We start from the raw sequence: 25,896 nt of genomic DNA on the forward strand, positions 1-25,896 counted from the left end.
TATGCTTTGAGTTGTCTTGAGCTCACGACTTAAATTACCCAATTACCTATGATGTGTTCACTGAGGGTAGGAGTTAGAATTAGCTACTAAAATGACTTCAAAAGCATTACATATAGTTTGCTGCAGGATGTGCATATCGTGCTGTCTCATAGTGTTGCTTTCCACTGGTATATACTGTATCTGTTCACATTAAATGGACTTCCTCTCCTGAGTGTCTCTCTCACACTTGGTCTCTCTTGTTCTCCTCTTTTCTCCTTTTCTCCCACTCTCTTTATGCTTTTGCTGTGACATTTTGCAGAACACCATTAGTTCCATAATGACTTTTCATGTGGCTGCAGAAAATTTGTGCCATTATGAGAGATCTTATTAAATGCAAAATCATTAAAGGTTCTTTTCATTGTTGTTGAAAGGGAAGGTGTGATCACATAGTACACACAGTGAACGGATGGCTGTTTTTATTTCTTTCTTCCAATGTCCAGCCTACTATTCTCATATATATTTTCAAATTTGCCCATAGTACGACCACTTTCTGGTTAGAAATGGCTAATGTGTGACAGTAATACTGGCTCCTGCGTACAATACTTTTACCTTAAGAAATCACCAACACACCTATTACCTGGACCTGTGACGGTGCCCTGAAATGCTTGAAAATGTCACATGTCACATGTTTGCCACAAACATGCAAACTCCTTTTCCTCATTGGCTCTTTCTCGCCCTTTCCCTTTTTTGTGTGGTTAAACGTCTTCTGTTTTTCTGCTTTCCTTTTCTTCTCCATTGTTGTCCTCTTTCTTTCTTCTGCCTCATTTTCTCAAGCATCTCCACCTCAATTTATTCCCAATTTGTGTTTTTATGTTCTCATATCACCAAAGTAATGGGCTGGCTCGTTAAAAACATATTTGCTTCCGCAACTTTATTTTTCTGCTGCGATTTTTCATCCACACTTTGTATATGTAGGGTGGAGGAAGTGGTGAAGGGCTGCAGACATGTTTGCAAAACAACAGGGAGAAAACAGAAAAATAGCAAATGAGCTAAGACAATGAATGATTTAGGCTGCCATCAATCCATTGAATGACGTGGGAAATGTTAGGGTAGGCTTAACAACTGTTCAGATCGGACTGGTGCTGTCACATAGTGAAATGAAATGGAGATAATAATGCTTCATACCTGATATGACAGAGTAGCCAGAAAATACTAATTTTAGCACACACACAGGGTCGTGTTTCCATCACTTCAGAGGACATTATATTGACTTACATTAATTCCCTGGAGACTAACCCTAACCACTACTTGCCCAACTCTAACCCTAACCTAACCTTAAACCAAGTCTTCACCCTAAAATTTAATGATTTATGTTATGGACACACACACACACACACACACACACACACACACACAGATATTTAGAGGCCATTGGTAGGTCTTCAAGAGGCCTTTAGAGGGCAGTGCTCCACTGAGAATAGAGGTACTGGTAAAATCCATCCCCACTGGCCAGTACATACTGATTAACAGAGGCTCCTAATCAATTATGAATCTTTTGAAGTAGCGTCAGTAATTTCAGTCCAGATTTGTGAGTTTATTTTTAAATGAGTATACTGACGTGTTCTCTCTGTGGGGTATGTTTCTTTGTGAAGACTAAAAGCAATTGGATGGTATGTTGTAGACGCTTATGCTCATGCAGGAGCAATTTTAGTGGTGTAGATTTAGGCACCATCTTTGGTAAAGCAGGAAGAGGAGAGGAGAGAAAAGCCTAATGAAGTCTGTTAATTTGCTGCTATCAGAATGAAAGTCTCAGACTAATTATGGCCCTGGGTCATCTAGTCTGGATCACAGGGAGAGGTGGCCCTGCATGGTTCACTTTGATTAGCTCACTCACAACACAGCTCCTCACTTCATTACTCTGATCTCCCTCTCTGTCTCACACTCAGTGGCACTCACACACCCGCAACTACGGATGGGGGGAATAGTCCGTGTGCAAACAGACCAGTCAAGCTGTCATGTCAGTGTTAGTCGGGAAGGTGGAGTGTGTGCGTTGATAAGGCGGAGAGGAAAAGGTGAGGGCAGGTGTGTATAGTCCAAGTAGCTTCTGGACTTTCTGGATGTCTCTTGTGTTTTCTGTCAGGCTGACTGAAGTTCAGGTCTTAGCAGGATCAGAACCATAGAGTGAGTCAACAGTCAAACCGCGTGGCTGGTTTGACTGTTCATCTCCCCTCTGTTGACTGTAGAGTTGACAGATGTGTCGGAATGGTGGATTTGTTCACTTGCTGCAGACAGCCCCCCTCCTGTGCATCAGATGTCTCATAGTGGATTTTGCTTGAGGCAATGGTGTGTGTGTGTGTGTGTGTGTGTGTGTGTGTGTGTGTATTAGATATGTCTGTGTGTGTTTGTGTGGTGTTTGCACATTGAATTGCAAGGCCCCCATATTATCCCTGCTACAGAAACTCCCCTAATAGTAGTGATTTAAACTTTACCTGCATGACTGCCTTGATTGGCTATTGGAAACAACACAGTGATTTAATTACCCTTTGGAGACTGCTGCCCTCTCAACTTTCCCCCCTCGCTGTGTGCTGTGTGTATCTGCTTTCTCAGAGGGAGACGATCGTATCACTATAACATGCCATAAATAATGAAGTCTCTTCAAGACACAAATCAGTTGAGTGTGTGATATCTTCTTAGGAAAAAAGGTAGTTGGACAAATATTGAATAAAATGACGGGCTAAATAAGCGCACACACTCACTGCTGTCAGTTCCTCACTTCACTTGATAAGATGTTAGTATTAGTTATGGAGTAGATGTTTTTTTTGATAGTGTTAGGCTTTGTGTGTGTGTGTGTGTGTGTGTGTGTGTGTGTGTGTGTGTGTGTGTGTGTGTGTGTGTGTGTGTGTGTGTGTGTGTGTGTGTGTGTGTGTGTGTGTGTGTGTGTGTAACAAGGAGGGCAGTTCCAGTAAGGCGTTTTCTCTGATTAGAATTCCATCCTGATAAGATGAAGTGCTGGTGTGAGAGTAGAGGGCTGGGGTGAAGGAGGAGATTTTGGTGTGTGTGGGTGAAAAGTTGGAGGGTTGGATTTGAGGTGTTACTTGTTTGTCTCTGAGGCCTGCCTGTCATGTACAGCATCAGTCATACTCTTTCACAGCAGTTTTATTTCATCCACCATTCCCTTTAGAGCTTTGAAGGCACAATTTACTGATACTGCCTTGTGGGAAGTGCTACTGTTTGGGAAGCATGTGTGCGAGCAATGTTACACATAATACGTCATATTTTTGTCAAGTGTCTTTAAATTGTGACAGAGATTGGATCTAAACCAGTCTGTAGAATTATTACAAGTGAGAAGAGTAGATAACTAAACTAACAAAGTAAAGTGCTAGCGTTGCATCCTCATCTGACCCTGCAAATAAACATTATTTTTCTTCTCTCAAGAAAAGGATGAAACTTTTCCTCTCTGGTATACCCCAAACCCCATGATTTTGTTATTCAAGACAAGATATTAATACAAATTGAAATTTTTATTTTGGGTTTTTTATTTATTATTTTATTTGTTATTGTGTGAAGAAAGTAGAATGCATTTCCCCCCCAAAGTATACTACAATGGAGGTAAAGGAAAATTGAGACAGTCCTTCTCCTTTGCTCTATTTTTCATACTTATCTCTCCTCCTACTTTGTCCACAGTTCCACCATCAAGTTGACATTTATCACAGGCCTCCATTAAGAGGCCTTAACTTAAAGTGCTTAGATGGTAGACAGCCGGCACTATGTGTGCCGAGGCAGAGCAGAGTAGGCCTTTCAACTGAGACAACTCTGTGTTGGTGTCTGTCTCTAATGCACTGCTCTCTCCTGTCTTTCTGCTGTATCTGGTCTTTTTAGTCAGTGGCTTACAACTTTCTTTCATGCTTACACCCCGATTCTCTAAACTGGTACAACTTTTTTCTCCAATGGTGTGTCATCTTTTACACAAATTAATGTTGGCAAATCCATTTGCCATTAGAGCCTGAAATATCTATTGTAGCCGCGCCATACGTACGCTGTGTCCCTTGCTTCTTTCCTACTGTTGCTAGACATGTGATGTGATGCAGACACCACCCCCTCCCCACTGCTCTGCACTCACAAGTGTATCCTTATCTTGCCCACTTCCTGGGCGATAGCGCAATCTGATAACTACAACAGTTGCCGCTCCCTCTGATTGATTAACCAGTGACCTCTGACCCCCTGTGGGACATTTTAATTGGCTGATGTATAATGAGCAGGCTTCCCTGAAGAAGAGCTGTTTTAAGGCCAGAGAGGATGAGGGGGTGACGCTGGAAGGGAGCAATCTAATTAGCTGATTTAACTGATAACACCTGAGGCAGCTCGGTGAAAGAGTGTGTGAGTGTGTGTATGTATGTATGTGTGTGTGTGTGTGTGTGCAATATGATTTCTATCTTATCACTATCTCTTGTACGATAGAGATGAATGCAGCCCTTGCTGTATTATGTGAGGATGATTCATGGATTATATGACCCAGCCAAGTATGTTTATATGCGCTGAAACAAGGTGGTTAATACTCTGGTACTGTGTGTTTCTTGTGTGTGAGTGAGTTTGAGAGTCAGTCAGTGTGTGTTGGTGTAATAAATGAGATTCTGCGAGGCTATAAGTTATGATGAGTAGATCAATACAACATCTTAATGCAGTAAGCTGGAGGCTTTCTTGGGCTGGCTCCTTATATTGCATCCAAATATCCAATAACATCAAATTCAAGATTACATTCCCGTAAGAATTAATACTTAAGTTGTTTACGCGTGTTTTTACGTTATCTTTTTTATTGATTTCATTTAGGTCTTATAATTTAACATGATTTCCTTTATTTTTTGTACTCTTGAGGAAGCGCTGTTCTGCACTGAATATATTCATGGAGACAATCTTCAGTGAAGTGCACTGAATCAGTACTTGAATATATTTACACAAGTAGTTGGAAGGCGGTATAAAATATGGCACTATTGTACTGGCAGGTGATGCAAAGTGGCCGCTGTCCTTCATGCCCATTTAGACCAATTGTATTTTTTCTGTTGGCAATTTTAATGATTTTGTGTCTTTATTTAACCTCTTAAAACTCAATTCTGTTAACAAGCATTAAGTTAGAAATATATTTTTAACCTTGTATGACAATATCATATATACAGTGTAATCTCTTTTTGTTTCAACACTTAATTGAAGCTAGAGAGGATTGTGCTTACACTGACTGAATTATTCAAACCCAAGATATTTATTTTACGGCTGCATTACATCAAGCAAAACAATTCTAGATGTCTTGTATCGTTTTTATAAATATTTGTCCAAAATTCAGCCCGACATCTTTGGAAATATTTTCATCATGTGCAGGGCTGCAACAACAACAACAACAACAACAACATCAACAAAGTATTACTGATCAATCTGACAATTACTTTGTTCAGATAATAGTGAAAACACAAATCACAATTTCCCCAAAAAAGGTATTTCTTTTACCATTATTGATGATGTTGATATTTTTAAGTAAAAAGTATTAATTGAATATCAAAATAGATATGATTTATCAACTCATCATTTCAGCTCTAATCTTGACCAAGATTAAAAAAGACAAAACATGCATGTCTGTGAGTAATGCATTTGTTATTGTGGACTATAATTTTGAGTGAAATTAGTTTTTGAATACTCAGGTAATTCATGTTTTTCTCCAGTTTTGTATTTGATATAGTTGTTTTCTACTTGTACATATTCAGCCATTTTTCATGTTTCAAGTTTTTATAGTGTATTTGTCCTTTCTTTACTTGAGTCTCTTCATGTTTCACGCTGCAGTGGACAGGGTGCAGTCTTGTGAAAATGTCTTTTTATCTCTTCATTCTCTCTCCTCTCCCTTTTCCATGGTACACTTTTTCCATTGTCCTCCTTGTCTGTCCTTTGCGTTTTCCCCTCTCTCACACATTGAAAGACTGTGAGGAGAGTATACCAACAGAGGAGCCACGTAAGTCCAAGGATAGCTCAGTGTGTGGCCGTGTTTGTGTATCTCTGTGTGGTGAGCTGTACTGTAGGTGTGCTTGCTTGTGGACATCCTAACAGTCTTTCCTGCGGGAGCTCCCAGCATACCTCTTCACTTTTTAATTAGATACAGGATCCCTGAAAGAAGACCAAGCCCATGTGGAACAGTAGAAATACCTTTCCTGTGGATTAACCCTTCTCCTCTCCTCTCCTCTCCTCGCCTCTCACCACACACACCATAATTACAGCACCAGACAATTACCCAGCATACTCCTGGGATGCACATTTTGTTCTCTTAATCTGGTGTCTTAAATAATTAAAACCAACCATGAACTCCTCTTTGTGAGTGTGGTTCAAGAGGGCTGCATATGTGTGTGTGTGTGTCTTACTTGTTTTTTGTTTTGTTGGTTGTAATCCATGTATGATGCCTCTCCTATCTACCAATAGCACAATCACAGTCCCTTCAACCTGGCTCCATGTGACCCAGAACGGATTTATCTTCACAAGTAACCTGATGACTTAATGTGTAACAGTGTGTTTATGGAACAGCCATGGCTCACCCATACCTTACTCTGTCAGTGGTGTGATCACAACACTTTCCCATAATCCCGTTGGCTATGCTTCTCTAGCAGCATGGCATTCTGTCATGGCAGACTGTCGTCGTTCACTTAGAAAAAATATGTAAACAAACAAAAAGAAACAAATCATGTTTGTGGTTGAATTTAAACTGTTGAAATCTTTAAAATTCTTCCCTTCCTCATGTTGTACCTGGACACTGAAAAAATTATGTGTAAATCTCATAATCTCACTCAATCTAAAATTGTGTGTATCATACATATGTCAGCAATACAGGAAGTGCTTTGTGTGTTGATAATAATTCAGTGTTTCTGTCTTCATCAGCCAAAAAAGAAGAGGAGGATCTGGAGGATAAGAAATCCATAAAGAAGAGAATTAAAGAGCTCAAGGTGCTCGATCCTAAGATAGCACAGAATCTATGTAAGTATTTGTTTCCTTTCAGCCACTCCTCCTTCCAAGGACTGGATTTATATACATCCATGTGTCTTGATGTTACAGTTTCCTGCACATGTCTGTCGTTCTAGCCTCCACAGCTCCTCACAATACACTTTGCACTCGCTTTTGCTCTTTATCTCACTTAAGTCATCTCCTGAAACCCTTATTATATGTTTTTCTTCATGTTATAAAGTTACCCTAACAGAGAATTTTGGCTGGGAATGAGTTACACACTTGCCTGTTGCTATAGCAATGAAAGCAAGACAACGCTTGCTGTGAACCTGGTCACTGCTACCTGTGACTCATGTCTTTACACACGCACTGAGCTAATTAACGATGTTTGGCATCCATTAAGGAAAAATGAAACAGAAGGAAAAATGCTGCTATGTGTGATCACATTGATCTCTGTCTGTCTCGAGGTGCGTTTCCATCTTGTCTTTGTTCAGTTCAAACAGATATCACCTAGGCGTTGTCCAATGTGCTCCAGGCACTGTGGAGTTTGGATGCGTTCTGTGACTTTTTCTCTCCCCCTGACCCGCCGGAACAGCACCTTCTTTGTGTTATGGGACCTCCTGATTTACAAATTAAGCACTGGCAATGAATTAATGGCACCTGACTGGAGAATTAGCGCCACCAGCTGTTTAGTCGTGGATGGAAACGCATATTAATTCACATTTTCTTAAGCAGCAATTCAGTTTAAATGTGTGCTACGTTTGGATGGAAACCTCGCTTCAGTCTCTCTCTCTCTCTCTCTCTCTCACACACTCACACACGCACACACACACACACGCACACAGGCACACATTCACGCACGCATGCTCGGTCTTAAAATGACCATTTTAACAGCACCCGGCATTAATGAGGATCCAGCTGATCTCTTAAGCACTCCCAGATCTTAGCACCTCATTGGCTTATATCAAGGGGAGCTGTGACCTTTGTTTCATGTATTAAAAGAAAATGAGACTAATCAGCCCAGTAACAGTGATAAATCATGCAGCGGAAATTATAGAGCAGGAACGAGGAGGGAAAAAGTAGGAGGAGAGAAGGTAGTTTGTTCCACCATAGGAGGTAAAGAGACTAAAAGCTTTGATTGAGGTGGAGAATGGGTATGTGGGCTTTTAGCTCTGCTTCTTGATTGATACCGTCACTATTAACATACCGTGCAAATTTATTTGGAGTTAGAATTTTATTTTAGCAATAAAGGTGCAGATCTTATATCACATTTTTACATATGTTTTAACAAGAAAAGAAAGAATAGTTAGTAAAACCTCCATTGAATATATGCAGTTGTTTAAATACTGGCTTCCTAAACTTTGCTTGAAGTCAAGTAATTGTTAGTAACAATGAATTTTATTGGTTTAGTCTTATTATTTCAGTTTTATATGACTATGAATCCTTTAGCATAATGTTTACTTTTAATGCTACCCAATTATATCCCTCTGAAACCACTGACCCAAGTAGCATTTCACACCCTGCTCACCTGCTTCTGTGTTATCTCACAAAGTTTTTGGAGTTAGTGGCGTTAAATTTGTCCCTCTACGCAGGGAGTGGTTTTAGACAGTGATGTAATGTAAAATCTGACAAAGAGATTGGAAAAGAAGCACAGGTTTTCATCATGTGTTTTGGAGAGTTGTCCGTGGTTCTATTGTATATCATGTCATTTGGATCTCTGTAACTGGCTCATACTGTAGCCTAGTCACACATCTCTTAACTTTCCCGGTTTTTGATGGTTCCACTGGCTCGACTAATGACTTATCCTGATAAGGCATTTGCCATTCAGTCCCTAGTGATACCACTTGCTTGAGGATCTCATGCTTGCTAAATCAGTGCAGTTTTTCAAATCGCTTTTTCTAAGACAGTTTTATGTCTGGCTGACTTATGTACTGATGTATCTTTAATTTATAATAATACACTTCTCTTTGGTTCCTACTTCATGTCCTTCATGTGTCCTTGAGCTCTTTTTTCTTTTACAAAATGTGTTGTTTTCCTTTCTTTTTTTCCTATTATTGATTTGTATGAGCAACAACAATACTACTAATCATTAGTGAATAATTGTTATATTTACCAAGACATTTGTTGCATGTTTTATTTGTTTCTGTGTAGCCATCTTCCTGGGTTCCTTCCGTATGCCTTATCAGGAAATTCGTCGGATGATAGTGGAGGTGGATGAGGAGCAGCTCACCGAACCTATGATCCAGGTAGGACAAGATTTGCGTTCTAAAAGTTCTACAAATGTGAAGAGCTTCAGTTACTTACATCAGTAGATGACTTTCTAACTAACTTTGAGATGGAAAGAGTATTGGAAACTAGCTCAACCTACAATGGGCAACAAAGACTGCCCTTCCCCTGCTAAGTTGGTCAGGTTTATGCACCAACGCTTGCCTATCGTTGGGATTGTTGTGTAGCTTGAAGTGGCATGTGGCCTGAGGCTGACGTATTGGGCATCTGTAAATCTTACAACAGGTGTTGAAGCACTCGGTAGGCACAGGCAATCTGTGAATAAATGAATGAATAAGTGCTATGTGGATGTTAAGCAGTGTTCTTTTTTGGTACTGCTTTACAACTTAGCTTTATGACCTTGACTTCTATTTGCTTAACAGTTTCAGTTTAATGCCATCTGTATAACACACACTTAAAGCAAGTACAGTATCCGTCTGTCTGTTTTTGTTGGCTTCAGTGTAGAACCTCACCATTACTGGAGTTTTATGATATATATATATATATATATATATATACATGTATATATTTGTTTTTTAACCTAAACACACATCATAACCAGACATTATTCCTAAGAATCCCTTAAATTTAGTTATTATTGTCACCAGCAGATGTACCGCGCAGTCTGTTTCTGGTGGACAAACTATGTAATGGTGTCTAAATTTCCGCAAACCTGTCTTTGGCATTTCTGTACATTCTCATAAGAGCACAAGAAATACACGATAAACAGTTTAGAAGTCAAAATATGTAATTTAAAAGAAAAATGATATAATCAAATTAATTAGAAGTGTAAAGGTGATTAAAAGCCAATTTGTAAAAATAACATTTTAATAGCTTTTTAAAAGAGAGCATACAATGTTTGCCTGATTTCGAATGGATGTCATTGAGGATTTGAGCCCTGACAGCAAATGCCACATACCGTCTGTCTCCAGCTTGGCCCTTGGACCAGTCAACAACAACTGGTTGGCAGACCTTAGGCTACTAATCGGAGTGTAAGGACAGAGAAGGTCAACAGTGTAGGAAGGGGCAAACAAGCGATGAAACTTTAAAATCACTTCTGAAGGACACAGGTAACCAGTGCTGGGAGCCTAGAATGTGAGTCAATTCCTACAGAGCTACAGTAGTCTAAATGGCTGGAATCTGGATGGCTTAGAATTTGTGCATCAGATGTTGAGGAAGTTGATTAATGCATGTAAGGGTTTCAGGTTATTTAACTGTGATTGGTCAGTTTGGGCGTGGGTAAGCTGAGTTGAAACAAATAAACAAAAACAAGCCTGAGCCACGGATGTACATTTTAAAGAATTCATTTGATCGATAAATGTTAATTACAACAAGTAAATAATTAATTGTCATTAAGGCAAATTCCATTATACTGCATCAATAAAAACTCAAGTAATGGATGTGGCAATATTTGTCCTGACTCCAGGCATCAGGGACGGATTTTCAACCCAATTTAAATGCATCGGACTAACATATTTACCTCATAGTAGCAGTATTTGTTAAGATGGCTGTTAAACTCAGATGAGAAGGCAATTTAATCAACATGGCTTAAATAATTTAACATTTATTCCTTTTGGCTTTCTGAAAAACCCAATCACAATTTCACTTTCTACTGTCTATATACATACATATAGCCCTAAGGATATAGTTTGTGTTTGATGATAAAATACATTTTATTGCAGTCATAAAACTTTATTTTTACTGAAACCCACCAACAGGGCTGAAACTTTCCTAAACACACAGCCAATAGAAAAGCAGTAGGTTAGATTTCTATACAAGCACACTACAAAGAGTGGTAGTCCTAGGGCTCATTCTAAATTAAATTCAAAGAAATTTTTGGACACTTTAGGTCATTACATTTTGTAAATGGCAAAGAAATTGAAACATGAAAATGAGGAGAATATAACGTCATACCAAGTACAATTAATAAAGTTAAGTGTGTCAGGCATGTCGACATCACCATCACAAGGCTATTTTTAAATAAATGCATACCGGTTGCTTTTCTCTGCTCTGCTTTCCTTCTTGCTGCTTTTCACTCCTTTTCTTCCTCTCTCTTCTTTGTAGAACCTTGTGAAGCACCTACCAGAGCAGGAGCAGCTGAACGCCTTGGCAAAGTATAAAAACGAGTACGCAAATTTGTCAGAGCCTGAGCAGTTTGGGGTTGTGGTGAGTAGACACACATGGACACACACACACACACACACACACACACACACACACACACACACACACACACACACAAAACTGTCAACTCCCCACCATATACTCTTTTATGTGTCAACCAAGTTGAAATTCAGGGTACTATGAATAAAGTGGTTTAGCAGAATATAATTATACATACACAGTTTTATAAAACTGGTTTATTACTATTTTAATGTTATATTAATCTAAACAAGTTTTGCGTTTACATGTTACCTTTCCCTTTCTTTCTCTTTCTTGCAAACACACACATACACAAATGTAGCCTCTTCATCTGAATATCCTAATCCCGAGCTTTTTAAAATTCTATCTTTTTAAGCCGTAAGAGGAAAGACAGGACACCTGTGGACTGCCGCACTAATTTATGCACATTAAAGAGCAGTGCTGCTGCCTAATTATGTCAGCATCATTTTCTTAAAGACTTTTCAAAGGAGGTTTATTCAGAATTATGCATGAGGAGTGTAGAACCTTTTGTGTATTTTGTGTTTCTGCCTAGCGACCAAGTTACTGACAATACAGATAATAATCTTCTTTGGCCCCATGCACTCACCTGTTTTATAAACACGTATGAAAGAGAATCTTATCACTGAATGAAAATGCAGTGACTGAGCGGTTGATGGGGGGAATAGATAAAAAATAGAGCATGCTCAGCTGTTGTGTATAGTTCATCAGGGAGACATAGAACAAAGAAGAGCCTGCTTATATAATGTTGTTTCGCTGCTGTGCCTGCGTGGGCCCAAGGAGGCCTGTGTGCTTTCACCTATCAGAAAAGCTCAGGTTCAAAGGGAATTTTTAATTTACCATTGTGCAAACACATGCATTTTACCGTCCTTTTTTCATGTCCGCCACTCTCACACTTGATTTGAACTCTGCCTTGTGCGTAGTGTCTATTCTATGGAATAGATCTGATGAAAATCCTCACAGTGCTCAAGGGCCTTGTTTTTGTGCTGCTTCATGAATAGGTTAAATGTTTCTTTGTGACAATAAATTGTCCGACAATGTATTTATTTTCATAATGTTTTTACACTAGTAAACATGCAGGACAGTAACTGTTATTGCTATATGTCAGTTGTGGTTTATGACTTACAGGCTTCTTTTCAATCCCTGATATCTTAGGAATCACTGTGTTTACCAGCATGTGCAGCCTGCTGGCTCAACTGTAGTCACAGTCCGTATGACTGGCACTTCTTTGAATTAAAGTCTTTCATCTAGGACTGAAATTGTTGTTCTCTCCATGGAGACATTTATTACAAGTTGCCAAAATATTTACTCACAATGTTTTTACACTATATGGTGCATCATTTTCAAATTCACAGTTCATACTCTTGGTAGCATGAGGGAATTCTACAGTATATCAACAGAACTGTCTTTTCCCTCTCACCATCTCACTGAATTATGACCTTGCAATACACAAGCTATATTTTCCATAACTTCTGCTTTATAGTCCATTTTGTTTTGTTAGAATTCGTCCCCTCATGTTTTTAATACTGCCCTCAGCAGCTCACTGTTGTCCAATGCCCTCTGCAGCCTTCATGGAAACAACAGCTGCACACATTCACTCTGTGGATGCCCTGATGGGTTTGCTTACCTTAACCCTACCCTTGTCACATAATTCATGACCATCTCTGGGCTCCATATCAGCATTATGTTTGGTTCTTATGCACCTTGCTATTTCTTAATTTTGTCATATTTTTCTCCTGCCCTGTTTCCTAGTCTCTCCTTACAGTACACACATACGCACATGCACACACCCACGCACACTCACTCACTCATGGACTGAAATAGTCATTTGATAACATTACAGTAGCTATAATTAAACCCTTGATGGAGGACATCAAACCGCACAGCCAGCTGTTGTGTGAAACAGACAATTGGAACCTGCACCCCTCCCCACCACCCCACACACATACACAATCACTGTTGTGGCCAAGCCCTGGGCCCAATGCAATATTTTCCAATTTTCTCTAATTGTGTGAGAGTGGTAATCCAAGGCAGCCTATTGTATATTCCACCCCCTCCGCTGCCTGCCCTATATGGACACTAACTCCACAATTAACTTACCAGACCTGGGTCCCAAATCAAATTACTGCCAGCATCTATTACTACTGCCTAGCAACACTTTCCAGCATGCCGGTTGCATAAATGTCTTTTAAATTAGATTGGCTGAATGTGAGAGTGTGCCAAAACTGCGATTGTAGTTATTTTAAGTTTGACTGCGTTCTCTGACTTTGTTCTCTCTCTTTGACATAATTTTCCTTAATCTTGCTTTTTCTCCTCTCCTGCTTTATTCTATTTTCTTTAATTCCCCTTTTCATTTTATTCCTTTCTCATTCATGCATACTTGTGTCCTCCATTTCTGTTCTCCTCTCCCAGATGAGCAGTGTGAAGCGGCTGCGTCCTCGCCTCAGCCACATCCTCTTCAAGCTGCAGTTTGAGGAGCAAGTAAACAACCTGCGTCCAGATATCCTGGCTGTAAATGCTGCTTGTGACGAGGTCAGGAAGAGCCGCTCCTTTGGCCACTTGCTGGAGCTGGTGCTGCTGCTGGGGAATTACATGAATGCAGGCTCTCGAAACGCCCAGTCATACGGCTTCGACCTCAGTTCCCTCTGCAAGGTGAGGGTTGAAATGCTGACCCTACCATCAACTGTTCACATACACCACGTAGTCCTTTATCCCTCCAGTGGCAGTGGTTCAACATGAGTGACACATGTTCGAGGAAAAAAGCTCACCACATGAACTCTTTCTATAGATTTTACACAGATGTTTGCTGTTGGACTATAGTAGCAGCAATAACGTGATTTTCATAATACTATAATGACCACAGCAAATCTGAGTTTGATATAAAGACCAGATACCAGATATAGAGGCCAGCCAGATTATTTTCTCATCACTGCAGTCTACATTACAAGTACAAGCCCTAGTGCAAAAACAATCAAGAGTGTTTAGAAAACATGTAAAATGTTAACCTCCATGTGTGTGTATGTCTGTCTGTTAATATCTGTATTTACATACCTGTGCATGTCTTCTTGTGTGGCTGTTTCTTGGAGTGTTAGCCTCTATGCATGTACATGTCACTGTTTTTCATTTTTTTCTTTTATGTCACCTTGGCTGAGCCCTATCAGTGAACTGAGCTAAAGTGGCTGCTGTGATTAGACAATTTGTTTGAAACTATTTCATTTGATTGAACACTATCAGCCCCACAAGACAGTTTTTTTCTCTATCTGCTGGCATCTATCAAAGCAGCCAAATCCAGGGAGTACTTTATTCTTATTTTCCTGCTCAGAATAGATAACTGAGGCTACGGCTAGTATCCCTTTGAAAGTTCACACACCCTGCAGGACTACCTATGCTTTGTGGAGCAGAGACACAACAAATGCCTATACCTTTGGATTTTGTATGTCATGAAAACAGAACAGTAAGTTTCCCTCTATGATAGTGATGGTGAGAACAGAATGCCATCCTGGAGTAGGAGACTCCTCCAGTGGTTACATTACAGATGTTGGCACACTCACTGCTGTTTCCACAGTAACAACCACCGCAGCCATTCATCACTGCCACCTCTCTGCCCTTCTAGACTTGGGTGCTTATGTTCATATAAACACCAGTGCATGTGCATACACGAACAAGGATTCATACATACATGATGGATTAGTTTCATTACTGTGACAGTAATATAATCAATTATTGAAAGTCTATGAAGGAATATGCTTTGTGTTTAGCGCATTTGTAACTCTATTCTTCCAGTGTGTCTGTTTCCTTTTATCTTCGTGCTGGTATGTTGTGGGATCAAGGTGTGAGTCGATGTCATGGGCAGGATATACAGAGGAAGACATCACCTTCGTGCCTGCCCCCGAGTTTGACAACTTAATTCCATGGCACATTCCACAGCACAGGAAAATTGCACCCAGCCCAACTGGAAAAAGCAAAATGTTTACATTGTCAACTATGATTACCATCCATCTAAATTCAGACAGGGACCTTTTGTGAGCGAGCACTTGAAGCTTTTGAAAAAATGAGAAAACAGAAATGAAAAGAGAGATGAGAATGTTTGATTAGAGGAGATAATACAAACATGATTAAACCCAGCGGGGCTGAGTACACTGCTGTCTACCAATAGATCACCTAGAGAGATACACAGCAACGCACTCCACAGGAGGGATGTTTGGCGGGCATACTGAGAGACATCTTGGAATTAGACTGTAAAAGAGCGATGATGGAAATTTATCAGAGAAATTGAAAAATTGTTGCGTGTGGGGGAGAGCGAGACACAAAGCGCAGGAGAGGTCATCACATTGTGAATATGTGTCTGCTGCATGAGTATGAGACATGAAATCATCTGTAGCACTGTCAACACTCAGCATTTATAAAGCTATTGAATGGGCTTACGGTAGCTGAGTGAAGGACAATGACACATGTTCCTTTGTCACATCACATCCAGTAGATATGATTATAAAACACAAATTCTGTTGTTAATTCTCTGCTGTTTCAGCAAAATCCAACTTAAATTATTTTATGTCTTCTACAGCATATATATCTTCTCTGTAAATCACTTATCCCGTGTTCTGCTTTGAGAAAAAATCCGAAACCAAAAGGAGCGGAGAATTTGTATTCTATATGTTTTGGTTTCGTGATGGTACCCCTAGTTTTGCATTGATAAGAGGGAATGCTGGGAAGACCGTATCTCGATACAGCCAATCAAATCTTCAGACAGTCGCACTGAGCCAGACAGCAGCCTGCTACACAAAACAACAGCCCCCAGACTTTGAACAACAACCCACATTCGATTTGCTGATAAGTCTCCTTATCTTACTTACCAACATGAACACATCATGTCCTGCACCTGAACTTGTTGAACGAGCGACAAAACAAACATTCACCAGGCAAAAGTGCACTGCTAACAGTAGTTACTTACTTTAAAGTAAGATGGATTCTACAAACTTATGCACAAATAAGAATTGCACACCCCTCCAACCCCCAACCTAAGGTTAGGATTAGTCTGTTTTATGTCAAGTAACCACTTAGTGCTAAATGCCATCACCCTGTCCCCAGAGGTTTTATTGCTGTTTTATTTCCTATACAGTCTGTTTGTTAATAGTGTATTGAGACTAAAGAATCTGAAATAAAATACGTTTTTTTTACTGTCATCGATCTTTGTCTTTAACTTTATGTGATTTACTACAGCTAAAGGACACTAAGTCAGCGGACCAAAAGACCACATTACTCCACTTCCTGGCGCAAGTATGTGAGGAGGAATTTCCAGACGTGATCAAGTTCGTTGAAGACCTAGAGCATGTGGACCGAGCTAGCAGAGGTAATATACAGTATTACCCACATGCACAAACCTCCACACACATGCATGCACTGTATCCTGACAATTTTAGCCTGACAATTTTTCCTATAAAAACAGATTTATTGCTGTTTAACTGCACCAAAGTACTGCCAATCATGGATAATGACTCATTAAGAATGCAACCACGTTGCTACTTGATTTTAACACTGCGTCTACCTCCGACTTTCTCTAAGGCGATAGCATAGTGTGATCTTTGCTGTTATTTCGGTCTCCTGCTGGTGTCAAAGTTCTTTAGCTCTCCCAGTGCACAGAGAGTTTCATCCACTTCCTGACAAATCAACATCCCTGGTGATGTTTACTAGCAGGGCTTTGCCAATTGGTCTTACAAATCCTAAATTAGTAACAAAATAGTTGGACTATTCTTTGAGCAAACAAAAGGCATACAAACAAGACACTCTTCTTTTTTTCTTCTCTGTTTTGCTGCTCTTCGTGACAAACTCTGTCTAGAACTCAACAAGGCCAGCTTCTTTAGCTTTGAATTAAATGAGAAACATCTTGTATGTTATCTGCTGTTCAACGTGTTGTTTAGACAACTGAGGACATGCTATTAAAACTGAAAATGAAAAATATTTTAGAAATTTAGAACGCTTTGGCCTCTTGCAAAACAAATTACTTTTATCCTTACTGGATTCAAGGTCACTGCACCCAAACACAGTGGTAACGTCAAGCATGAAAAGGAGATTCAGTCACCAGAGTGACAACATTATATTATATTGCATTATATTCTATTAACAGAAATGACAAACAATAGATATTAGATTGCTTGTTTAGGCCGTATTTGAGCAGCAGTGAGAGATCCTGGCATTAAAGGATGTGGTTTGGAGAGCTTAATGCATAAACACAATGGCCTGCCTAGACAATGTTCTTACCTAGAGAGAAATGGAGCATTCTTGTTTTGTATTCCTTACCTTTCTACTTTTGTAACTCTCTGGGGATTATTCTGGGATTAGATGCTTGTTGATTCTGTAAACATGTATTGTATTTTACCAGTTTCGTGTTTGATCTATGTTACACTCTGCTCATCTGCACTGCTGTTTGATACTAACATTCATCTTTTGCTGTGGCACATTTACAAGATCTATAGGTTTATTTTTCAAGAGAATACTTCAGGTCTTGTCTGCTACTCAGATGAAGAGCAATAGACTGTTTAAGTGTAGTTTAAGTCTCTGTGTTAGGGTTGGGCAATTGGATGAATATATTGGCTATTGGCGATTGCATGAGTCCATTGCCAGTTGGTTATTTTGGGCGATTTTCATTAAAGACCGGGAATGTCAGAGGATAAGGTGAAGGCAAATTTATTCAAACATAATAAGTAAGGACTCCCACCACACACACACCTGGCTGACGGTAGCCCGTTGGAACATTTTAACATATTGCCCAACCTTTACAATTTGATGCACAGGCATGCACACAAACATACACCCACACAAACACTCATACACTGCTCTGAGTTTGGCCAGTGTATCTAGAGTATGGTAAAGGTCACAGGCAAGCAGGGACAGACTGGGTGGTCAGAGGAGACTCTGTCATGTTCTTTGTTCGTATTGCCATAGGCGACTCTCAGGAGGAAGTAGTGCGTAGCAGTCTGTGTGGGGGTGTGTGTGTATTTGCGACTGTATATGTGTGTGTGGTCATACTGTCACAGCATGTTTATTGCGACTCCAAAGAAGATTTTACCCACTGCTCTGTTCCCAGCAGGAGAGAGTGAAGGATGAAAGGTGAGGAGGAGAAAACAGAGTCAGGATGAAATGTGTGACTTTATTGTTTGGACTCTTTCTCAAAAGGACCCCTCCAGGTTTTGTTGGTGCTTTAATAATCTGTGGATAACGATGCTCCTGTTGAGTGTTTCATTTCTCCCAACTGGGCAGTGTGTCCACAAGCCCTTGGCCAAGACTCATAAGTACAAGGGTGAGATCAATAGAAAGCACAGTCCTTGGATCTCTCTTCAAGCTTTGTCCGCATCCATACCTCAAGCAGAGTATACAGTAGGGTCCAAAGGTCTGAGACCGTGAGTCAAGATACTTCTATTTTACATTTGTGTCGAACGTAATACTATTTTTTCATTACAAATGATACTAGCTTAACAATTTGAGTGAAAAGTTGAATCTTTGAAAAATGGATTTTCAGAAAATCTTCCCCTTATGCTTTAATGACAGCATGCACTCCAGCAGGCATGGACTCCACAAGTTTGTGTAAAACCTGATGACCCATGTTATCCCAGCATGATTTGACAATGTTCCAAAGGGCTTCTTGTGATGTCACATAATGCTTGGCTTTCTGAGTCTTTAAAGTGCCTCATAAATGTTCAATAGGGTTGAAGTCAGGTGACTGTGGAGGAAAGTCCATAACAGTCAGGACTCCTTGGTCTTGCAAACCAGAGGGTATAGCATGTCTCTGAAGAATGAAGTGGTACTTCTCCTTGGTCAGGGTGTAGTCAATTCAGTGCAGGTGTCCAACACTAGAGTAGGCAAAACACCCCCAGACTTTAATATTCCCACCACCATGTTTCACTGTTGGTTTGATACACTGCCGTGTCATTCTCTCTTCTGTTTGTCTCCTTACATACACCCTTCTGTTACTGCCCTCTTTTGACAGTACTTTTCCTGATTGGAGTCGTTCTTTATTTAGCAAATTCTGTATCTGTGATGAAGTTGCTTTTCTATCGCTCAGGGAGCTAAGCTTGATGTATTGATCTTCTGATGGTGTGGTCATTTTTGGTCTGCCTAATCGTGCTTTGGATACAACTGATCCCGTTTCTGCAAAGCGTTTTAGAGTTCCATGTACTGCCCCCTTTGAAACCTTTAGTCTAGCCATGATTTGATGCAGAGAAAGCCCCTCTTAGCTCAGAATAACAATTTGACTTCTGGCACTTTCACTTAGTTCGGATGCCATGTTTCCCACTATCACAATGCTACTTAGTACGCAATGATCTGCTGGAAACTTGTGGCACAGCTATATTTATAACAGGTGAATGCTGGCTGCAAGATCAAGTCCACCTGACTGTCATCTGAACGCATGCGGATACAACTCAAAGAAATATGACCTTTTGTACGAAGGAGTTTAGTTGGTCAAAGCCACAAATTTGCTTAAATTTGATTGCTGGCCTAAAAATTGTGCAGAATTTGTGATTATTTCCAGGTTTACGTGTAAATATTTGAGATTTTCAATTTTGGACCCCACTCTATATTTGTATCTACATAGATGTAGTGTTCTCTCTCCGTCACTGTCTTTCTCTGTGTTTCCGTGCCATTATGAGATGCATACACTAAGTGTCTCATCCCTCCATATCTAGTATTCAGACACACAAATCCCATTTCGTCTTTGTAAACCATGCTCTTGAGTGGCTTCCTTTTCATCAGGTCTGACAGCCATTCGGGAGGCCTGAAGACACACTAAAAGGCTGCATTACATTCATAGACACTAACCAAAGAGCTTACTTGAGCATGAAAACAAGGTTGGATAGAGGGAGCAGTAATGATTTGCACTTCTGTTGCAAAAGCTGCTGTCTTTTGACTGTGTGTAACACAGCCTTCGTTTCCCCCATTGCCAATCCCGTCTCTCATGGAAGCAAAACTGCAGCTTAGTTCAGGGTTCCTTTGTGTCTGTCGTCTTATTTCTGCCCCTCTCTCTTCTTTTCAGCACCACAATCATTATTTCTCCTGACATGGAGAAGCAGTCCTTGTGTGCTGATTCTCTCTGTCATTTTCTATGTATCTACCTATGTATCTATTTATCTGATCTCTCTGTGTCTGTCTGGCTGTCTATCTTTCTTGTCTGTCTCTGTGTCTCGTTTTTGGTCTATCAATCTTGCTCTCTGTCCCTTTTCTCTCCTATTCCTATTCCCTTTGTCTCTCATCACAAACACACACACACACACACACACACGATACACAGCAGTCAAGTTTGGGCAATTAGGATGGTTTGTTGCAAGATACTTGGTACTGAGTTTAAGGTTGAAATCAAACAAACGACATAATATTGTGCTCGACCAGGCTACTTCAGGTTGTAACTCTTCAATTACCACCTGTTAGGAGCAGAAGAAACATTGCTTACTTGGAAAGCTAATGTGTGATTCTAAATGAACATGTCTGCATACATTTTATTTTGTAGCAAAGATGGAAAAGGTGTTTTGGTTCAGTTTCTGTTCAAGGCTTGTGGCCCTGAGGAGTCATTAAGGAGTAATGTGAGGATTCGACTATATTGAGATGGCTCTCGAATATGCAGATCAAGCTTTCTTTTGTAGTTGCAGAGTAATGAGCCTCAGGTTGAAAACGTATAGAATGAGCAGTTTACACTGCAACGTTCAATTCAGTGACCTTCATGCTCTTTTTGTATGTAGTAGGTGTTCAGCACGATGAGTGTATGCACCAGGATTTCTTGCATTACAAGTCCCCAGTTCCCAGCTTCTGGCACCATCAGTCTAGTCACACTAGTCTGTCAGGCTTTGGCCTCAGAGGGCAGATCTGCGTTTTTTTCCAGTCTCTTAATTTCCATACATCAAAGGATGATCTATAGTGGAGCTCTGTGTGTAGCGGGGATGTTTGTGGGTGAGTATGCATGGTTGTGTGCTCCACTCAGTCTCATTTATAGCAGAGCAGGTTGGCAGAGTAATAAAAGGATGTCAATGGGGGATTTGACCTCTATAAATATTCCAATTATTATTCTTCTAAAACATCCTATATCTGTCTGCAACCCCTCTGGACCACAGAGGCATTCAGGCCCCACTGTTCACAAAAATCACTCACGCTTTAACCACAGATAGAGAAAGCAAGAGCAGGGTGGCCGGAGAGAACAAAGAAGATATGGAAACACCCCTTTATGTCTTATCTCATTCTCTGCTTGTCACCGTACCACAGAGCAATTATTTCACAATTCTTAAGCTGTATATGACAGATGTCTGTTTATATTGAGTAGCAGCAGCATCATCTGTTTAAGAAACACATTTCTGTGTGTTTAACAAAACATTCCAGCTGCTATACTGTACTCACACTGATTAGGACACAGGACACAGATTTAGTCCTAAAGCAAGCATAATTTTTTGTCACCTGCATGTCTCCTCTTGGTCATTTACCCTTTCACGTGGGAGAGACTCATCACCAAAGGCTTGCAGCTTGAATTGTGAAGCTAAGAAAAGAAAAGAGGAGATCCCTCTCTGTTTTGCTCCTTGCTCTTGTCCTCCCTTGCTCTTTTCTCAGTCAGTGCATCATCACTTGGCTTTAATCATTTCTATTAACAGACTGCCTATCTGGCCTCTTTCCACTTCTGCATGCTTCCCACATCTCATTCAGCAGATTGTGGTTGCTTGGTTATGCAGGAGGCTTTTAGGAAAAAGAGACAGATATTAAAATGGAAACAATAGAGCACAGTACAGTATGTCACTGAAAAAAGTATGAATCATTACTGTCTCAAAGTCCATGTGTCACCCTAATGCATGACTAGCTGCAGTGTACTTCATCAAATTATTATTGGTCACACCCTTGACTTTTTATTTATAACCTTTTATTTAACCAGGAAATCTTTTGAGATACATTATCTCCTTTATAGGAGACACCTGGGCACAAAAGCAGCATAGAGTAGTTAACACATTGTCACATAAGAACACGCATAATTAAATTACAACATTCACCTATAGCACAATAAAACAGGACCTGAGAGGCAAGCAAGAGAGAGGCTTGACTCTTTAAAAAGATTACAATCCCTCTGCACCATTGTCATGAACACAGATCTTTTGCATATCTGAACATTAAATTGGGTAAACACATGATAAGTTAAACACAAATATATGTTCTCATTTTTCCACTTTTGAATTCCAACTAACTGAATGTCATTGATTCTTACATCTTTGTATTTTAACTTTGTTAACTTGTTAACTTTTTGTGAAATATAAGCAATTTCATGATTTTTGTTTGGATTTGAGGCCGCAAAACATGTATTTATTTTGGTCTAATTTTTGTTACATCCATTAAAGACACATAATTGTCCATTTTACAACTTGTAGATGAACTGGTTAGCACAATAGTGGCACTCTTTTGTGCCAGTTAATACACTCATTGTCCCAGGTTAAAGATATGAGGCAGGGTAAAAACAGCTTTTAAATAGTTATTTCCAAGTAAGTTAGTAAAGCCCAGGGTTTACTTTAATACAGATGTTTTAAGGTGTTTTAAGGCTACATTTATAATGGCTTCAACATAAGCCTATAATGTTCTTAACATTCGACAGGATTGTGTCAGGAGTTGTAAAACATGCATTGCATGCACTGCATTGCTTAACCATATGCTTTTTTGACTGTCCAGATTGGCTAGGTGATTTCTTATCAAAATAAAAATCAATGTAACAGCCAGTGCAGAGCAGTTGCTCTGTGAATACTGCTCTGATTGAGACATAATTGGTCACAATGTACTCTGTGACAAGATTTTTAAAGGAATGGTGTGCTGTGGCATTTTCAGTGCCTTCGACTGACTGTTAACTATTAGTGTCAGGGCTCGCCACAAGAGACAGGGAAGGAGAGCAGAAAAAAAAGTAGGGAAGAAGAGAATGAAGATAAATAGACAAACTGATAAGCAGAGTGAAAATAGGACTTTGAGGACAAAGTAAAACGTGCAATGAGTAGAAGGTACTGATATGATAATCATTGTTAGGTACAGATGAAGTAAATGTTCTGTAGTGAGTATTATATATATTTTTTCACAAATCTTCTCTTTGTTACTGCAGTGTGTTTGGCCTTCTTTCTCAATCATGAGTGACAGCAGAGTGAGAAGTGTCATCTGACCAGCTGAATGCATGAATGTGTCTCTTTTGTACATACATTCATACACTCACCTTTACCTGCAGTGAAAAGACCATACTCAAACTCCATTAAACTTAAAATTTCAACTTCAGCTACTGCAGACTTTTAGAATATTTGTAGTTAACATGATTGAACAAGTGTGTGTGTGTGTGTGTGTGTGTGTGTGTGTGTGTGTGTGTGTGTGTGTGTCCAAGACAGTATGTTCCCATCAGTAAATGGGGTTTATGCTATAAATTCAGTGAGAAGCTTAGCTACATTGAAGTTCTCTCTCTTTTTTTCCTTTTGGTAAAGCATGTATTAGGATCAAGGGACATTTGAAACTACTTAAAAATAAGCAGCTTATGCCTTTTTGTCAAGCAGGGTCTAATCAGGGTAATTTAAGCCATATGCTATATTCAGTGACTAGCTTAAAGTGTCAGCCATGACCAACTTAACAGAAAGTTAGGCTCAGTGTTCCCCTGCTCCCACACCTGCATGACCCACGCACCTGTTGATCAAACTAAAGACAAAGGATGAAGGGCCTTCAACAGCCTTCTTCATACTTTGAGGCTGCAGTTTTGAATCTGTTGCTTTGTTTTCCTGAAAATCCACACAGTTTAAATATATCAGCAAACACAGAAGGCTTTTGCTTTGACTACATTGTATTCTTATATCCATTTAATGGTTTACGACACACACAAGCATATAAGAGGCAAAAAGAATAATAAAAAGGTATGTATTGAATATACCTTCGCTTGATGTTTATTTTTTCCTCTGTCATTTTTCCTCTGCCGATGGTGTTTCTGGCACAGTGTGAACCCATAATAAGCATGCTTTGCAATTGAGCTGGCGTCTCTCTCATTTTCCCTGTTATTTGTTTTGTATGTTGTTTTTCTCTGATGCTTTCAGAGCCTCAAAATAATAATGCATTTGATTATACCTGTAATTGAGTTATCCTCTCTCTGCTTCTTTCTTCACATTTCCTTGGCACGTGGATGTGTTTCTGTGTGCTTCTGCAAATGCCTGCGTGTCTTGTTATATATATATATATGTGTGTGTGTGTCAGTATCTGCAGAGAATCTGGAAAAGAGCCTCAAGCAGATGGAGAGGCAACTGCTGCAGCTGGAGAGAGACCTGGAGACTTTCTCCTCCCCCGATGACCCCAACGACATGTTCTTTGCTAAAATGGCTATATCCTTTACACACGCATGCATTCACTCAACAGTCCGGGGCATTGTTCAATGAGTGTACTGTAATGAATCAAACAGAACAAACATGAGAAGAATATTACTGGAACTGGAATTAATATGTTTTTTTTTATATTTAACACTGTGGTTCTGCATAGGCTGGCAAAGTGGAAGGCTGTTACAGCTTAACACGTAACTGAACTTGAGTTATAAAGGGAAGGAACCTTTGATTGATCAAACACCCAATTAAACACATTTCCTTTACCTTTTACATAATTAAATACTCACGCTGTGTTCCATTAGTGCCTTAGTGTCACTTTCAACCTGGACTCCTTATTCCTCTCTGATGTTTATTATTAGTATTGAAAACTTAGCTTTGTAAAAGTGACTATACTAAACTTTTCATTACTTAATATGTTATTAAAACACAAAAGAAATTACCTATACGCCCGCTTTTCCACTGTCAACGATGTGTACAAGTCGTGAGTGGCATCTCATTCCATAGTCAAGTTTTTGTATTAGTACCCCTCTCAGCTCTATTTTTGAAGGGTTCTTCACACTGAGGGCAACTTCAAAATGAACTGTCACTCTCTTTCCCTCTCACAGCATCACCCATTGTTGTATGTTCCTGGAGACAGAACAAGGGCAATTCAATAAGTTTTATTCAATTCAAGTCAGTTAACGATAATCAAGCAAAAGTGCTAATTCACAAACACATAAATTGACAATTTGTCTTTACTGTTTTACTGCCCTGTTTGGATATGCAGGCCCATTGCTGACAGCTGTCCATATCTGCCTGGCAGCAGTGTTAATTATTCACTGTCCTCTGAGGTAGCTCTAGTGGATCAGGTTGACAGGCATGTCTCAGACCAGGTGTGTAAGTGTGTGTGTGTTCAATAATACACCCTGTACCTAGCCTCCTTCATGTAGTTTTGATCAATAGCCTTGGGGCTAGGGCACTGATGGCATGTGCTGTAGTAGTTAGCAGAGAACTTGAGTGCAACACAGAAAGGTTTGCTGAGAATGGATTTGACAGCTCTGTCTTTCACTGCTTTGCTTTCCAATTACAGGTACCTTGCACAAAATGTCTTATCTTAGCTAACACTGATTTAAAAACTCCATCAAATTCGAAAATGATTTCTGAGCTCACTGTTGGCCTCTAATAAAATGAAATGTAGATC

The 25,896-nt window shown here is 39.8% G+C and overlaps 1 protein-coding gene across 1 annotated transcript in view; it reads left to right on the forward strand.

Moving 5' to 3' along the window:
* LOC139307394 (protein diaphanous homolog 3-like) overlaps positions 1–25,896 on the forward strand; it is a 149,722-nt gene that overhangs the window by 60,441 nt on the left and 63,385 nt on the right. Inside the window, exons 18-23 of the mRNA XM_070931158.1 lie at positions 6,886–6,981; positions 9,100–9,194; positions 11,278–11,379; positions 13,786–14,025; positions 16,594–16,723; positions 24,595–24,719. Of these exons, the coding sequence (XP_070787259.1) occupies positions 6,886–6,981; positions 9,100–9,194; positions 11,278–11,379; positions 13,786–14,025; positions 16,594–16,723; positions 24,595–24,719 (788 nt within the window). The remainder of the gene's footprint in view (positions 1–6,885; positions 6,982–9,099; positions 9,195–11,277; positions 11,380–13,785; positions 14,026–16,593; positions 16,724–24,594; positions 24,720–25,896) is intronic.

Source organism: Enoplosus armatus, chromosome 1 (assembly GCF_043641665.1).
Source record: "Enoplosus armatus isolate fEnoArm2 chromosome 1, fEnoArm2.hap1, whole genome shotgun sequence".
Lineage (NCBI taxonomy): Eukaryota > Metazoa > Chordata > Actinopteri > Centrarchiformes > Enoplosidae > Enoplosus > Enoplosus armatus.